The sequence below is a fragment of the Habropoda laboriosa genome, unplaced genomic scaffold (assembly GCF_001263275.1).
Source record: "Habropoda laboriosa isolate 0110345459 unplaced genomic scaffold, ASM126327v1 scaffold57, whole genome shotgun sequence".
NCBI lineage: Eukaryota > Metazoa > Arthropoda > Insecta > Hymenoptera > Apidae > Habropoda > Habropoda laboriosa.
Genome location: NW_017100229.1, coordinates 3,828,505 through 3,847,717, shown reverse-complemented (window position 1 = coordinate 3,847,717; position 19,213 = coordinate 3,828,505). Strand labels below are relative to the sequence as shown.

General features: G+C 45.1%; 1 protein-coding gene across 1 annotated transcript in view; it reads right to left on the bottom strand.

Annotated features, from left to right (window-relative positions):
* LOC108571430 (protein turtle-like) overlaps positions 1 to 19,213 on the bottom strand; it is a 115,335-nt gene that overhangs the window by 67,823 nt on the left and 28,299 nt on the right. Inside the window, exon 2 of the mRNA XM_017933469.1 lies at positions 5,286 to 5,440. Coding sequence (XP_017788958.1) covers positions 5,286 to 5,440 — 155 coding nt within the window. The remainder of the gene's footprint in view (positions 1 to 5,285; positions 5,441 to 19,213) is intronic.

Below are 19,213 nucleotides of genomic sequence, written 5' to 3'. Positions count from 1 at the left end.
TTTCATAATTTATATATAATTTTCTTGAATTTTCCCAAGAACCAAACAACCCACTCCATCTCCGCCTCGCCTTCAGCCACCGTAAATACAGATAAAACTAATTGAGAGCAACCGTTTGCCCGGTCCAGCCTGGTGCTTCTTTAATCCTCCATGCAGAAGATAAAAGCTTCTCCTCGATTGCGTCTCGTCATCCCTCTCAGACCCTCTATCTTAATTCTTTGTCCACGATATTAAACGAATCGTCCAACGATCATCGTTTCGCCCATTGCCCCCGTTTATTAAGGGGACACCGAGACACTCCGGCGTATCCTTCGTTCCTCAACCGAATCCGCAAATATACCGCTATTGGAAATGAACGTGGCTTGTGCAAGTGGGCGTGGTTCTAGTGCTCCTAAATGGACAGGATCCTTCGACCGCTGTGCAAACTGAACGGGACAGAGGCTGGTAATCGAGAGACGAGGCTGAGCTTCCAGTCCAGAAATCCTCCAGGACGCCTCTCGTTCACAAACACTCGTCCTGGCCGGAGGATTAGGGCGGAAGTGCCCCGTGTCTCCGGCCTGGCTCGCTGACGATTGCATTTCTCGGTTCTTCCCGTAGAAATTGTTTCAATTCGACTACGCCACCACAGCCTCCACGCGTCGATTACGAGATTAAATCGGACTTAGTCTCCCTTCTCTTTCTCTCTCGTTCGAACCATTCTTCGGAGGGTTGGCTTATTTCTCCGTGGCGTGGAAAACAATTTCCTGGACTCGTCGCAATTAAAAGTCGTTCACCGAACAGAAAGAGTGATTCCTCGATGCTGCATCGATCGATCGACGTCGATTATTAATTACCGTGGTGGGGGGTTAATGATTCGAAGGTTGCGACCAGAGTGGCGGATAATTAAGAAGAAACGATGGGATACCCGGTTCCTTTTTTGCCCAGGTTGGAGGAATTGTGACAAAGCAGCCCGTCCAGAGATAACATCTGTCCGCTCGAAAGCTCCCACCCACCTTTCCTCTCACTTCCAGTCTCCGTGTAAAGCTGACTTGCATTTTCTTTGTTCATTAGAGACACACAGGTTGCAGGTGGCCCGTTCAAGCTGCGAGGTTTTTCTTCCCTCGGTAGACATTGAACGGTACGGCATGTTCGTGGATTTTATCCACGTTTATTTTAATCAGGTCGAGTAGAAGTGAATTTTTGTTTAAAGGGCTGTTTAATTTTGGAGCTTCTTCGAGGAAATATTGCCAGGGAGATTCTGGTGAAATTCAACGTCAAAAATGACACCCTAATCATCTTGTTTATGACTTGAACACTATTTGAGAACACTCGGGAACAACGGAACGGCGCAGTTAACTTATTAATGCCTTGCAGTTAAGGTCCAAATTGGACAGGTGAAGACACACTCTGTACGATAGACAGCGCGCGATTAATTGTTCGTCGAACTTTAACGAACATAAACTATCGCGCTAATAAGGTATCTGTCACGATACCTTATCACCTGTTCTCAAGGTAATTGAAACTTCAGCGATCGACGCACCTATATTCAGCAATTAGACGTGTCACCCTGTAACTACTTCACGGCTACGTAAATATTCCCCACTGTACAGACGAGTGTGTCTACAAAATTTAAGAAACATCTCTCGTCGTTACCCTAACAACGAGTCAGGACTCGTGACCCAAATTCTCCTTCACCTTTCAATTCTAACTTTCGCTCTAATTCACAACATCAGCTTTTCTCACCTGACACCGGTACATAATTTACACGCGCAACCAGTCGAAAAGAAAATCATAACTCAAAGAGCTAAACGTCACAAGCGAGACATACTCGAGGACGATAATTCCATCCTAAAACCCGTGTAGATCGACGACAATCAGAAGAAAGTTCATTCAACGTGCTGAACAGCTGACACAAAACAACCGGTCGTTGTACTTCAACCCAATTTCCCCGGCAGCTCCTTGATCTCAATTAACTACGCCCTCCTCGTCTACGCCAATTTACCATTTCCAGCGAACTAGCAAGACTCGAGCCCGCCTGGCCTTCGTTAAACTACGATTCACCTGACTGAATATGCGCCCCGGACTAATTCCTCCACATTTTACCCGTCCACCGTTCGTTTCGCTCTTATTATCCAACCTGTACAGCGTACACAGCTAGTACACACTTGGTACACGTTGATTCTCATCCGTGGATTCTTCGTACCGGCGGGTCTTAGATCAATCGATACCGAGCAATATCTCTTCCAGGGCCATTCTCCAAGATTCCATCCTTGGTCTTGGATCGCGTGTGTACACACACGTACACCTGAATGATCACAGACACGTGAACCGTTCAATTTCACCCCCCTAACCAAACCTAGGCTACACTAACGTGGCTCCTGCCGCTAGCTAGCCTCGCCTAGCCGTGTCTTCGTGTATACGTATCAAGCGGCGCCCAATAAATCCACGGTTTAATTAAACTAAGTTTAAACGGATCCTCTCCCTTCCCCCTCCACTCCGCCGTACAAAGCAGTTATACGTATTACGTTCGGAGTTACCAGGTTGCGTTACGTGACCACGTTTCGAACGTTGCATTTTTTCATTCTTTTAATTACAACGTCCTCGTTGGTACAAAAATCCTGTTATTTCACTCAACGATGGAGTACAGTCGTTCCGTTGAATTCTAGTTGCACGGCTGCTAGTGTGGCTGTTAACGTGTCGAGGGAAAAGATTGGGTTCTCCTGGGAGATAGAGAATTGTATCGAATTAGACGACAGATCGACGTACCGAGGCATCGATTGTACCAGGAAGGAAGAAGCAAACCGACCAAGTAGAATAATTAAATGGTCACCGATGGTTTGCTACACGCATCACGAATTCCTTCTACGGTTCCGCATCACGCCTGTGTGTACCGAAACACGATTAAGCCTAAGCCATTCCAACTATTTCCCTTGGAGCATGCGATGGGAAGTGCTCGATTAAACAGATCGCTAAACACCAAACAATCGACCTCGCTCTGTTGCATCCATACCGTATATCGGGGGCAAACTAGATGCAACACCGTCTATTTTTCCTGTTCAAGGTAGAGAGGAGAACAGAGGTTCGGTACAGAGGAGCAACAGTTTTCCAGGCGGAATTTTAAGAAGCTCGTATATCACAGCATCAAACCTGCTGCATTATTCAGGCTAATGCATCCGCCTAATAAGAGAGCAATGGATTCAGTTCGACTATTTGTGGTGTTAGCGGTGCTAGACATGGTGCAGAAGGAAATACGAGGGTAGAGAATGAAAATGGAAATAGAGCTCGGGCAGAGAGAATCGTATCGAATTTATGTGGAACCTTCAACGAACGGCATTTGTGTACGCGTTTAACGCGTTTAGAAAGAAACGCAGAGTGCACGAGGGGTGCGTTCAGATAGAGCACGAAGCTTGTTACCACGGTATTAATAATCTTATCCTTCCATTATTCATCCTACCAGTTCCTCAAGCTACCTTGCAATCTCCGACTCCAACCTTTTGCAATAAGTAATAACTCCAAACTACTGCAACCTAACTATAAACTGGGTTGCACATTTCTTCTGTACTCTAACCTACTCTTTCTCTGGGTTCTCACTCTCAACTCTAAACTTTCTCACATGCACGTTCTCCACACTCGTTTATCCTCACGTTCTCTATCCCTCTCACTTTACGCAGAAATTCCTGCGAGACATTCGGTCAGCTCCACCGAAAATCTTTGGTCGCCGAAACACTCTTCTTTCACACTGTTATCGCTCGAAAAATTCTACCGCTTAAAGTCCAAGTGTTCCACTCGAACTCGACCGACCACCATCGCTTATCCTTTGATCTTTGCACGCGTTTTCGTACAAGTTTCTGCTCAGGTACGTGTTCTTTAGCCTCGTGTATACACAGGGAACACGGGATAGGAGCGAGGAGGGGTTTTGGCCTGTAACCACTTGTCCGAGTATGCTTGATCGGTTCATTTGCCGCTGGCGAGGGTGCAGTCACCCCTGACCACCCTTGGCGATTCTAGTCTAACCTACGCTCGCTTCTTCCGCTGCTCGAGCCTCCCCTACCTGACAATTAAAGACACCGCTTGTGCAGCATGAACCAAAGACAGACACAGCTCTATCGACACGTACAAGGATGCCTTGTGTAGAGACACGCGAGAAGGTAGCGGCGAATTGGAGGACGAGGTAGGGTGGAGAAGAGATTTAAGGACCGTCTTTCTTACTGCTAGCCCGATGGACGTCCAGTGACGCGTTAAAGTAGACTGGAGGTGATGTCAAAGAGGTGTGGATCGTGTTAAAACGAGTAGGGCAGTTCTTAGACCGTCGATCAGGTAGTTGAATTGGACCAAAGGTGATTTTTATCATCGAACCGTGTGTGAAACGAAAGTAATAGAATTTACAGCAGTATTGCACGATCTATAGACAGATTTTCGTTGAATACCGAATGAATAATAGGTAGACCGATCGGGAGTTCGGTTTAATTGTTCTTTTAATTCCCTGCTAATTTGAACGGTGTATCGATAGCTAGAGAACTGTGAACCATAGAAAGGTGGAAAGGCTGGAAAATGTAGCAACGATATACGTAGTAATAAGTAAACATTACACGATCTCTCCCGATACGTGAGTACCGAGCGCAAAACTAGCCATTATGCATATCGATACGGTTTATACGTATGCTAATGCTCAAACGCCGATAATTATGCGAATATTTCTGTTCCGTTTCGTTGTTCCGCGTCGCTTTTAACCCGTTCTACCAACGAACGTTTAATGAACTGCACTGTACCAGAAATCATCGGTAGCAGCCGCTTGTTAAAGTGCCGCGATATCTGGATCTTTCTCGTCCACGGTGTAAAATTATTCGTAATTGCCATTGAAATAATTGTAAACGAGGAGGCTGACTGATGCAGATTACGAACAAGGGGAAACGAGTGTGAACGCTGCAGCAGCACGTTCAATGTATAATAGTAATCGTGATATCGATCTATTCGTGGGATAACGCAGAGTACGAATGAAAATTTTCAATTATACTCTTCACTGGGTATTCAAAGTTTTTGAAAAACATTGCAAGATCTAAAGATTGCCTGTGTGCTAATTTCTATCGATTTTCCAATGTTTCGAAGAATACCTGATCAATATTTTTTTCCACCGATGCTATTTAATCTCATTGTCAGTGAAATTAAAACGAAAACTATTCCCTCGTCACATCACGCCGTTTACACCAGAAAATTCCATTATCCCGCAATTATCATTCGACAAACACATTGGTCGAGCGTCCCAGAATATTAAACGCGAGGTATCTTTAACGAAATAAGTCACTCACCACTCTGTCTCCAGGATGCTTCACGTAGCAATTCAATTCCGCTGCCTGGCCAACGATAGCGGTGACATTCCGCTGGCCGATGTCGTCGAATTCCGGTTTGTTCAAAGGATTCGTCGGCTTACATCCGGCGACGACGCTCGCCAGGCTCAATCCACCTGAAACGAATACACAAAACGCCATTAAGGAAATTGTCTAGCAGGTCCCCCTGTTCGGCAAAGAAATCTTCTCCAACTTTCTATTCTTCCTACGTAAACATTTACCTGCAATAACGGCGAAAATATTCCGCGTACAGACAAAGTTCGAAATATTGTACGAGATACACGACGTAGACGAACAGGAAGAAATCTATTCTTATTTAGAGAGGCGTCACAAGAGCAACAGAACAGCCAGAGCGTTTCTCACAAAGTCAAAGTAAGTTCGGATGAATATGGAAACTCTTCGAGCTGCTTTACGTTCAAACGAGGTTAGACGTTGCAGCTGCTTTGCAACATCAAAAGTTCTATCTCTCGAGTGGACTGGTTTGTTGCCTAGTCCCCCTCGCTTTCCACCGGCAGAAACGCACCTATATAAGTACGTACATACATCCCATATATACACGCGCGACAATGTACACACGGCTGATTCTAATAACCGCTTGATTAAGGGTGAACTTCTTGGCAATTGTAATGCGTCACGCTATTGTGCACGGTTGTACGGTAAGCAATCACGGTGAACGTTCGCGAAATACCCGGTGTGTTAGCTGTGCTTATAGAAACCGCCGTCTTCTTTGATCCGCCGTTAATGCAAATAGTTCCCCAACTAATAATTTCGAGAATACCTCGGCTTCCCTCTGGCATCCTTCCCCTTCTACACCTGTCTTCTCAGGTAGTTTCGTTGACCTTCGATTCACAGGCATAATGCATAATGCAATTCGATCACATGGTAGACACCGAGGGGTGGGTCGAAGGTAGTCGAAATTGTTTGCGTTGAAAATTTCATTGTTTCGCTATCGAGGAGAGAGAGACTTGTTCCTTTACCTATACATATATACCACCGGTGGACCCGATAATTTATGCCTCGCATTATGACGGCATTTATTTCGCGAGCCACTTCATTATACGTCGGACTAATGCGATTTCGGAGTGAATCAAAGCTCGTCGCTTGTCGGATTAAATAAACGATGACGCGCTCGGGTATTCGCGTGTCATTCTGTCGCAATGGCAATTTTCAACGGTCTCTTCCACCTCGTATCGATGATTTCAAATACGTTAATTAATCGCGAAGAAATTTTCTAGTTTTACCGTATCTATTAAATTTGGTTCCTCGCGTGAAAAAGATACCGAAGATATCGGATTGAAAAGCGGTAACCGTTCTCTCTCTCTCTCTCTCTCTCTCTCTTCGTCGAATCGAATTGCAGCCATTCCAGATTTATACGAATCATTCGATTTACCATGATTTCGTCGATCGCAGAGATGAGAGAATCGCCATTAACATAATCCCGTGAGAGTGGGTGGAAATGGTGGAAAAACGGCACTATGTCGAGCAAGGATCGAAACGGCCGGCAAGTGGCGGGAAACGGGGGTGTGGGTGAAAGGTACGCGTGGAACGGGCCGCTCGATAAAATTTCCCATTGTAGTCCGGGGGTAAAATGGGATTTCGGCGGGGCCAGAAATTGAAATTGTTACGAGGTACACGCGAAATTGTGGAAATCGCCCAACGGTAGCCAGATATCGCGATATCGATACGCGTTTCCGAAGGAACCGGTTCAAAGGGATTGGCAGCCGATAACGAACCATCCAACGTCGCTTGTCATGAAATTAATTTACCACCGTTTCACCTCTCGATCATGGCCATCGTCGTTCGTTACTTTCAGGTACGGACGATTTAATGGTGCACCGTGGCGGTACGAGACCGACGAAATGGGAAATCTGTAAGCGTCCAGTAAAAACGAATGTCGACAGAACGCGCCATCGAGCATCGCGAGGAGAAATTTTACGCTGCACACGCGGAAATGGACCAAAAGGGGTTGCCCATCGATCGGATTCCGCTGCCAGGGAATACTTGGAGAGATTGTCGATATATCACACCGACTGACGTATCAACCATAGGGATATTTTCAAGGTTCCACAAATGTTTCTCGTTTTATTTAATTCATACACAATTCTCAAATTTATTTTCTTCTAACAAATCATTTCACGATTTTCGAGTGTTTTAATTTTCGACGATTCGAGAGAGCACGGTGTTTCAGATCTAAGAAACGAGCGAAGAAGCGCGTCTCGAGATATTCTTGGTGCATAAAAATATTCTTCTGCGTACCTCCTCGCGTGTGTTTATTCAAATTTATTCAAATTCGAAATACAACCTCGCAGCCAGAGAAATTACGAATACTATCCAGTGATTTCTTCCTTTTTTTCGTAAACGATAAACAAGAAATCATGTGTTTTAAATAAACGTTTGCACAATCTCCGTTCGGTGATCCACCCAATTTCGTACCTACCAGTCGTAGCACGTAGGTTCAGTTATTTGATCTGCCCCTTAGATTCCAAGTTGGCCGAAAAGCAAGGCTAGGATACCTTTCGACTCCCTCTCTCCACGAATTTCAAATCTTCCCAGGGAATAAACGAGATTAAAAGAGGCAAGAGGAAAAAGAAAATATACATATACCAGAAGGTAGGAATAATCGAAAGAACAACGAAAAGGCTCGGTGCAACGTCACGTCACAGGGTGAAACGAGGGAAGGAAGAAAAAAAAGCGCAGTGAAATTATAGCAGTGTAATACCAGTCAGCGCACGGTCGATGTATGCAGCGTATGCATGGTCGACACGCGAACCCTTTAAATTCGTCGTGGTTCCTTCAGCCTGGACGTTTCTGCCTTGTAATTTCAATGGAATGCATCGCAGCGAGATAAGCAATCGTAATTGAACCCTTGAACAATGTTGCACGGCTGCAATCTCACACGGGAGAGTGAAATTGACAAGGTTCGTTTCTTCACGGAACGATGTGACTGTCTCACCGTTGATTTCGAACAGCGATCGAAATGAATGCTCCAACTTTTTCGTTACAGATCGAGAATTTTCCTTATTCCACCATGTTTCACCGTATCGTTCGGTTAATGTAGTTTCGAATCGAGCACACGCCTACAGAGAATGTCCCTATTGTTATCCACTTCTTGTTTCATGACAGAGTTTTCTACCTCTCTCTCTCTCTCTCTCTCTCTCTCTCTCTCACCCCCGTAGTTTCCATTCGAGCATGGTAGTTGGCTCGGAACTACGACGTCGATTCTTTCTCCTAGTGGATCGTATCGTCGATTTCGGCATTGAATTCACTTCGAGCACCGTCTCCCGAGCGAAGGGTCCGCTCCTTTCAACCGTTTCGTTCCACGGCGCTCGACCGACACGATTCACCCTCGGGTATACGAGCAGAACCTGGCTATTTATACGATTGCCCTGGCCTCACAGCCTCTTCTTTTTGCTCCTCCTCCTTCCTCTCATCGACCTTCAGGCGAAGGCGAATCTCAACATTTCCGTTTTACCGTCGATGCCTCCCAACGACCGTTCCAACGCGTTCCCGGGTACATTTTCGACCGTGCGTTTCTCCTCCTTCCTCCGCGTTACCGTTAAAGTAATTAAACGAGCCAGACAGAGAAGCGAGACCTACGTATCGAGTCCAGTGAAATTATCGAAATATTGTGACAGAAACGCGGGAGAATTTTCCAACAAATTATTCCCTGGTTAATTGATTCTATTAAAATTAACGCACAGGTAAATGGAAACGGAGGTAACTAAATGTAGGTTGTGTTTTAATAATTCAACGGGTAGAAATGCTGGCAGAGTGTTTGGTCTGTTTTTCACCTCCCCACACCATCTCCTTTTTCTAATCACGATTGTTCGTTCGCTGTCGCAACCGGGAGGTATTGAACACGGGAAAATTCTCGTCGTCCCCTTTTGCCACGAGCTGGAAGGGTGAATGGAAGAACGAGAGAGGGTAACAGGAAATTCTAATTACTCGATTCAAATATTCAACAGCGGCGTGTCGCGCGCGACTTGTTCGCCTCGCGTTTATTTTACTGTCAAATGTGATTCTAATTAAAACTATTCCCGTTTTACTTCATACGTGGAATTTTGTGCGTTTAATTTCGGATTAAATTTCTGTCACCCCTTGTTTCTACTCTTATGTTTCCTATCGTTCCGTTATTTTACTTGTTCAATTATTTCATACCCAATTGTCGAAATTTAAACTAAAAACAGATAGAAATTTCTCGAACGATTAAACAAATTAGAAAAAAATTCTAGGTGATAAAGTATAGTGTGCACAGGTCTCGTAGATCACAAATGGGCATAACAAACGGCCAAAATTAATCCATAAAGTATCCCAGGCTGACCGACGTTATTTAATCGCGGAGTTAACCCCAGTGCAAGCAGTGCATTCCACAAATCAAGCTACAGTTCGAGCTTCGTTTCAATAATCGTCCCGGAACTGCTAAATAACTCAACAGTTTCGACCAGGCGGCGGGCAGATTGCACAGGATAGCCGTGGCTCGTTGTGCAAAGTTGAACTCGCCGCTCCGGTGCAACCCTGGGAAAATCGCGATAACGTGGCGAAACCGGGGGTTACTCGTTACGAGTCTGAGCCCTTATGCTTCCTACGGGGCCAGAATATGGGCATATTCTATTAGCAGGATGGTTTACACGGTTGCCCAACCTCGTAAATAGAGTCGGTAAACAGATTCGCGCGCCAGAACTATCGCGGCAAGGCCGTCCGAGGCTGCAACAGTTTCGTTCGCCAATTTCATCAGCAACCATGATGCATCGTATGCACAGGAGACAACAGAGGCAGCACTAAGTGTGCACAATCTCGCTAGATTTTTTTCTCGAATTTTTTTCGGGGGAAAATAGTTACTCGAGTGAAACTTTGCAAAGTAGAAGTGAAAAATTTGAAGGCTTTAATTGTATAAAAAATGTTATTTGTGTGATTAAATATTGGAGGTGTGAAATGAGCTTAAGAATGAAATTCAATATTAGTCTCGAGTCTTTTCTCATAATTTTACAAAGTTTCATCTCTTCAAATATGTGTCATCGTTGCAAATAGAATTCTATAAGCGAAATTATTTCACTTTTATCAGCACCTTAGATTGCTCACAGCGTTCTTTTTTCTCTCGCGGCGAGAGTGTTAAGAAAAATGACCGAGAGACAAGTTTTTCTCGACGTGAAATCTTTCAGATAGCTGCATAGATCCGGAGTTCGTGCCTCTCTTCTCGTAACGCGGATAGTTTAAGAAGTTATTAAATCTTGAAAGCAGCGCGCCACCCTCTTCAACGACGAGAAACTTTCCCTCGGATATACGGCGTACAGTGTCCCCGCAAACATATGCGCAACTATTTGGAATATTTGCGAGCCGCTTATGCGACTGGACTTCGGAGATTAAAATGCAGCAGTTGGGACAGGGGGTGAGAGAAAGAGGGTGGATTCACTCAGTTTGAAAGTTCACTTAATAATGGCGTGTTCCTTGCCTGAAGGTAAAACCGGCCATCGGAATGGGACAGAACGGCGCATTAATCACCGGGATTGTCTTTAGTCCGGCAGATTATGTAGCAACTTTCTGTTAATTACCGGCAGTTGTTGTACTTTTATGCCAGAATTGCATCCGTGCTTGTCCACTTTCCGGCTTCGTTCAATTCGTTCGTTTAAAGAAGTTCTAACGAGGGTAAGTAATGAAACCACTTGTGCAAAATGCATCAGGTTTATGCACCTAACCCTACGTTTGCTAAATACTCCAATTGCACCGCTTGGAAAAATCCAAGGAAAAGAAAAAAGCTATTCCTTCGTTATTGCATAAATGTGTACACAAGTAGTGACTGATTTCACATGGAAAGTTCTTATTAATTGGAAGAATATTAATTAATAAAAACAGTTTCCTTCATTTTCTACGACCTCTTGCCATCTTATGAGAAAAAGTTAAATTCCAAGAGAGTAAAATGATTCACCTTTCGAACTTTTTAAACAGAGATTCTGCAACAGCCATTACCTCAGTACCTATTACTTAACAATAACATGATTCATATATTTATAGAACCCTCGTTTAAACAATTAATCATTCAAACCGGTGATTATGCGTAATGAAACATCGAAGCGAAGTGACACATTCCACGCAACCATACGAATGACTAAAAGGAACAGGCGAGTACCGATTACCATGTCGCTGACGATATTCCAAACGCGTGCAACTTGTATCGATGATCAAACTTGCCGCGTATGAGTAACCAACTTTACGATACAAGCACGTCGCTAATGCATACGATATCCCGAGTACAGATTAAACTTTTCGAAGACCATTAGCGTGCATCGCGGGAACGTCGTATCTCAGGCCAAGTCAGCGGTTAAATTCACGGATGTCCGGGGTCTCGCGAGGATCTTCAATAGCGCCACCGTAAGTACATACGTCCTGGAGGATTCGAAAGCGAATATACATACATTCGGTCTGTCCTATTACAACATCCAAAAAGGTACGACTAAAGAGTGTGTTTCGGATAATTGAAAAAAGAGAGATATCGTACACGATTGTATCGGTTAAAAGGGTCGTCGGAAATCTAGGTACTTAGAAACTTGAAAACGACAGATTTCACATTGCCTCGCTATCTTTTTATCTGTTATTTTGAATTCCGCAACACAGTTACAATATATCTATCAATCTGCTTTGTACACTCTCCACGATCTACACGTGTCGCATAAATAACGCACGCACGAACGCGTTGCGCATTTTATGCATATTCATCACGTGGCCGACTCGTAAAATCTGTGCAGTTCATCAAACGATTCTACCATTTGAAAATACATTAATACATTCTGTACGATATCGAAATACTGCAGCAAAATAACACCCCCTAGCTATCTCTCTCACACTCTCTGCTCTGTACAGATGACGAAGTGCTACTACAGAACAACATTGTTCAGCCTAGATAAAATCGATTTAGAATTCGACGGAGAAATCGAGCTTGAGCCGAGTAGTCGAGGAAATTGCCACTCAGAAAGTTACGTAACCGACGACGGGGATTACAAAACTTATTGTATGGAGAGAAAACGCGACCGGTTGGCGCCCGTATTCCAACCGTCTGAAACGTCATTGTGGGAGAACGCAAAGTGTTGGGAGAACGAGCGACATCAAAGACGATTTTACGTGCTCCACGACTCCGCGTTCCCGATGGACCCCCCCGTTCGAGTCTTATGCAAATTAGGCGTTTATTTAATCGCGTTACGGAAAACAGTATTTCACCGGATATTGCCGAATGAATAATCGATGAAACTTGCAACGAAAGCATTCGCAATTTTCACTAGAAACCGCCGGATAGGCGACAGAATCTCCTCGTCCGCTGAAAATTCGACGAGAGAGAGAGAGAGAGAGAGAGAGAGAGAGAAGGATCGTCGTGTTTGTCACTGTGCGGCTGACTACCCGATAGAAAGTAACGTCAGGAAAGTAAGGTACCTCGAGTGGAAGCCAGGGAAGAAAAGTTGCCACCATCGAACGGGCTTATTACCGATTTATCATCCGCGGGAAATTAGAACAGAAGCTTTGGCCGGAATCGGTGGCAAAAGTTTCCCTTTACGCCGGCTGAATGGGAATAAGGAAACGTCGAAGCGCCTTCGTTGGCCCGCTTACAAAAGTTCGCCAGCATCTACCAGACTATTACTACGATGAAGGATGATGACTGCTGCTCCTCCCGGCCAGATACAGGTCATTTGTTATTTACTGACCATTACGCCGAGACGTGATCGAAAATCTTCGCTTGGCTGTGGAAGAGATTGTGCATTTGGAGCAGGAGACTTTTTCATCATTTTCATCATTATCAAATTTTTTGAAATATTCTTCAGGAGGCCATCATCGAAGGTAATGAGAATCGTGGCGCGTTGATGTTTCCAAGTCAGTGAAACCGCGGCCAATTAAAATGGCGATCAAATATGAATCCGCTCGCGCGGCTGGATCTTCACGTATTCAAGTGCAATTCGCATTAATCCGAGTGAATTGTTAAATGCGCCGATGGCGGCCACGCTCGCGCGTTCCGCCGCGAATAAACCAGCATGAATATATCCCGCTAACGCGCTCGAGAAGTTGGCCATACCAAACAAAGCCTATTTAGGGACGCGCGTGGTGAAGGAATCAAACGGTGAGTGAACACTTGGCAATCCACGGTTCGTCGATTTCCAACCAATTCTTCTCCCGCTTGGCCTCTCGACGATCGAGAAATTAAATACGCGGCGAATAAAAGTTCCACCTCTCGAGACCGACGAAAAATCAACGTGAAACGCGAAAGTACCGTATATCGATGTAGGAAAACCTTACTCCTTTTTTCTTCCCTGGCATTCTTCTACGTGTATACCTATCATTTCACTTCATTTATTCGAACCTCTTTCGTTCCACTTCTCCCTTTTTCCTCCTTACTTTTTTCTTCCCTCCTCCACACGAGTGAAACTTGCGACGCCGAAGGGGAACGAGAGGGCAGGAAGAGTTGCGCGAGGCGCGAAGCCCCCGTTAAAGCCTTCGCTTTAAAGCTTCGCAACTTTGGCAGAAAGTTCGGGCCAGGTTCGAACTATCGGGAAAACCTCGCCGCAGTATAAGCTCGACCTTTCCGATATTATTATTGCCCTCGGCGAGCCTTGTACTTTCGGCGTCCTCGTTTTCCTTCTTCCCCCGGCTCTCCTCGTTTTACTTTTCACTTACTTTCCGCCCGCAGGGCACGTACTGCCCCCGGGCCGCCGTCCAAGAAATTACGCGGTTTATTCTGCCCCCGGAAACTACCCCCGCGACGACGATTCTTGAATTAATCAACAATTTACGGTGTTTCGTACCGCGTTATCTTTTATGCTACACTTCTTTCCGCCTATACTCCTCCTTGGTAAAACTTTAGTTTCGGTTTAACAGCGGTCTCGCGACATTTCTCCCGCGTTACCTCTCTGATAACTAGACTGCACATTTTAATGCAACGTGTAATATATGAAAATATGCAAAATACACCAGAGTTACTATCGCGTATTTTGCATATTTTAATACGTAATAATTGCATAAACATTCGCAGTCTACTCGTAAGATACAAATCACGGCCATTCGAGCTAATTCTAGCTTCCCAAATATACGATTATAGTTTACAATAACAATTTCGTGGTTTAACAAATGCGTTAATAATGGGAATCGTCATGTTCCGACCGAAAACTACACGTTCGATCGATTGTAAATACCGTTTAATGTATTATTACGAAGAAGAAATATCGGCGCGAACTAATTATGTATGTCCATCGATCGTGGGTAATTCACGGTGAAAAAGTATCAAGAGTGAAGGGTATTGAATTTAAAAGGGCGGCAAGATTAAAAAGCATTGTTTCTCTGTCGCATTGAATGGCGGCTGAGTATTCGATGAAAATGAACGTACTCTCATGGGCATCGTACACTCTACGCTAGTCCATGCGTGTATGCATCTGGTTCCACAGATAATAGCCTAAAGGTACATAGCACAGGCGGTTCGAGAAATGGAAGAACAAATACCACGGGACACGTAAACGATACACATTACGTTTCTACGTGACTGAGCTACGACCCATAGAAAATGTCGCAAACAGAGGCATTTGTGGGATCGGCCAGTAGATACTGGCTGTCATGTGAATTGGTACAAATACCGAACAAGTGTTCCACATTTATTTTTCGCTTTTACCACCGATACTGCTGCACGTTGACCCACTGTACGAGTTTCTTTCCCCCTGTTTTTTTCTATCTCGAAAAATATACATGGATCCTTCAGAGTTTATCTGGGTTACAAAAGGCAGGAACACTTTAAAGGATTAGAGGATCTATTGAAAGATTGTTCATTCTTGTAAAAGAGAATATGGTTCGATGGTTCTCTCTTCGTATCTATTTTTGGAAGTCAATTTTCGAAGTTATACAACCTTAACAATCGCGTGTCTCGGTTGGACGCTGTAACAAAAAAATTTATTAACCGGTTCGCTTTTAGCGCCCAACCAAGTAACCTACATTTTTCTAGCCAGTATATTCTCTCTTCAAATATATCTGGATTAATATCTTCCACTTCCGTCCTTTTTAATGAAACATATCGACTGGAAACATCGTGTCCACGGATAATATACGCTTTGTAGTCGAACCGATCGGTCGTGTATTTTATTATACACTTTGCCCGGTTACCTATTAGATGTCGCGAAAAATGTTTGCCAAAAACGATCGTTTCATACGTCCAACAGACCCTTAAATTATTTTCAACGATTTGTAGCTGCGTATCTCTCCTGTGTTCGAGAACGGACGTTCAATCCGTGTAGAAAACCGGAAGACTAGAAAAATTGAAGAATTGAAAATTTGAAATTTCCAAATTTTAATATTCCAGAGTTCGGAAATCCAAGAATTTTTGAAAGTTGAACGTTTCCAAGTTCGAAAACTCCCGAAATCACTCAGCCACGCAAAGGGTCCAGCACCCTTATTAGCACCCAAACGATGACCCGATACACAGAATCGAACCTATTCGAACAGGTTTCCATTCTCTCAGGCCTTTCACCAGGGGGCGAAACATTTTCCTAACAATGCGAATCGCACGTGCCTCGCCTACCCTATTCCACAGCGAGAGATGGTTCGAGGGACTTGCTCTTTCTGATTCGAAACTCGTTCCACCGTTCATACCTTATACCTCAGGGATGTTAGAGCTTCGATTCGTGATTCCTAGGGAACGCCGGGGCATTCTGGCCCGCCATCTTAAGCAGTATCCTCTCCACGAGACGTAGAGGTAGGTTCGAGATGTTTAATGCAAACTCATCGATTCTCCAAACCTTCGGACATTTTTCTCCACCGTGCAAGCCTCTCTAAGGGGTTCTCGCGAAAGATTGCGGCGAAGATTCTATGAGTGATGGCGGCTCATAAAGTCGGATGTGGGCTGTGGCTGCCCTCCATGCTCCGACCAACCTCCTTTGCCTTCTAAAACCACCCCTTGACCCGAGAGAGCCCGGAGACCCGACCATTTCTTCAGGTGGATCCTCCGGTGATACATCGACCGAGAAACGACACCCGCGATTCCTGATTAGCTGCATAATTTTTTTTCTATCCTCCGACGAAATGAGAAACGATCGTACGACCGGGGGGAAACGAGCTGTTTCACCTCCGTTCATCGGAGAATCCATCTTCCACACGAGACGATTTATTATTATTAAAAGACCTTGAACGCCTTTGGACCTAACCTGATTACAGAATGTCGTACGAGGTCGTGTCAGCAATTTCTTGGGGAAAAATTCGTCTAGCAATACCTGCAATATGTTTCAGCTTCCACGCTAATTCAATCACCAGCTGCATTCCCATTTGCTATCGGTTAGAGGAACAAACATCGGAAAATACAATCTTCCCTTTCGTACCAACTTCAATCTAGACCAGACCAAGTTTCCACGAAACGTACGACACCGCAGACCCTTAAACGGCAACTTTACAACGCCTCGTCCTCTCTTGGCACGTACACGCAAATCAGTTTCATGCGAGGGAAAGGAAGGAGGATGGTGACAAAATCTATCGTTGAATCACGCGTATCTGTGCGGTACCAGTTCCACCGTAGAATCTCGTGGACCGCCTCGAGGAAAATATTTACAAGGAATACCGAGGGACATTTTTCTTTATCGTCGGTCGAGCGCATAAAACGCGCGTACTGCGCCCGTGCACGTGATCGAAATATATCTGGAACGAGGCGTCCTCCTCCCCCTCCTCGCATCTCTAGCATCGCGACGAATCCGAGATACGATTCGACCACGTTTACCACCCGCGTTCAAAGTGGATATTCCTCCTGTCGTTTCGCCGCGACGAGAATCGATGGCGAAGATTCGCCTCGTAAACGAAAAGCAAGTCCACCGGCACCCGGAATCCTCGTGAAACGCGTCGACTTTAGGGACAACTAGGTTGGTCCAGACGTTTCTGCAGGCAAAAAGACGTCACTCGACGTTTTCCCTGGATCGTCGTCGCGTGTTTCCACCCCTGTTTCGCGCCGCTTTTTCCATCGTTGGCTCCGAGCTGCTGTCTACACAGGCAAGAAACACGATTTATACTGGATTTCTCGGGATTTCTTTTAATTCCACCATGATTTATGGACGCGGACTGTTCAATCTTCGCTCGGTGTTGAGCACACGTTGAAAATGTTTTGAAGGAATACGCGAAATAGAAGGAGATATCCGGTGCCAAATTTTAAATCAACCTGGGCCGTTCGTTGAATAATCAATAGGGAGGAATTGTACGAGCAGAAAGCAAGACTCTGGAATAGTTAAAGTACGAAAGAGGCGAGTGTGCCAAGGAAGGCAGCAGACCATGAAGAAACCTCTAAGTTTGGCCATTTTTACAGAAGTATGGTTCCAAGACACGTCCTCCTCGACTTCTTACATTTCCATCCCTCGGTCGTTCTTCGTTTTCGTTACACTCGAGATACAAACTGACCCTCTTGGAAGTCCACAAAAGAACAAGATTACATATTTCCCTCCGTTAAAGCAAATTGAGGCGATTCTTTCCGCTGGAAAAACGGGATCAATCCGCCTATATCCTGTCGTTCATTCGTTCCCTCAGACGTATGTCCGACGACGACGGATTGTCCTCGGAAAAAAGGAACGTTCCCCCTTGAAAAATATCTTGCCATTTTCTCAGATGGTATAAAAAAAAGTTCCAGAAATGAAACAGCTTTCGTTATCCTCCGTCTCTTTTTATGTCACCAATAAAGCAAAAACGTGGAAAGAAACTCCGTTTATACCGTGGATTCCCATCGAAAAGTTGGAAAAATAACAAACGAGACCTGTTCGAGTAAAATTGAAAATTAAATTCGACAAAGTCGAGCTGGATCCGAGAAAGGTAAAGTGGAGAAAAGCTAGTGTCCACAGACACACTCGTGATCACCGTGCTCAGACAGCGTCTGCAATATTTGCGTGAAGAAAGCGCGCGAAGGCAGGTTGAAGCGTCTGAACGAAATTTCCGTGGTGCGCGTCGTCACCAAGGGAGGAGAAGGCCAGGCATCCACAGGCTGCCAAACGAGATGCTCGGTCGGGGTGTGGATTACCGCATGCGAGGTTAAGCCTTTAGGCAAGACGGAATAGCTGCGCATTTTTACGCCTAGCGACGACCAAGGCGACGCTCCCTTTGAGAAACGGCCAAAAGAAAATGAGTAAATATAGGCGGCAGCCTGGTTTCCTCGACGTGGCTTCGCGGCTGGCTGAAGCGTAAGCGTCTTTAGAAAATACAACCCTTCCTATGCCCCGCCGTTCTCCTCCCCCTATCCCTCTTCTTTTCGTCTCTTTCAACCCCAAACCCATAAGAGTACGACGACGATTCCTCCTCCTCTATCACCACCACCACCACCACCGCCACGAGAAGAGAGAAACGCGACAGACTCGCCCAGCCTCCTTTCAACTGACTCTCTCTCTCTCTCTCCCCTCTCCCCTCCGTCCTTCTTATATTCCACGTCCGTTAAAAAGAAAGAAAAGCGTCGGGATGCGCCGCGTCGTTCACTTTTCTAGCTGAAAATCTCGTTGGCACGAGGACCGGAAGCAAGGAGACCGGGTCATTCGATGCCGGAGATAAATAGCCGTTCCGTTAAAGACCGGAACACGGGTGCGCCCGTTGAATCGTGGTCACTCGGTGAGAAGCTAGTGAAACGAACGTTCCTACGTGCCACGTATCCGGATAAATAAGGAATTATTTGGGTTGTGTAGCTTGGTTAGGGGTTACGTTACCAGGGAAAATGAAAATGCAAAGTATTTTCCGGGTGTTTAAGTAGGGACATATGTATACCCGAGGAGAGATTAAGGAAGGTTACGATTAACTTTCAAAGTACCCCTTTTCCCGTTTTACTAGAGAAGTACACGCGAGCGATGAACTAGAAATGAAAGAAGTAACCGAGACTCTTTAATATAATCCGAGTATCTGGAAATGGTTTCCTTCTCAGCTCG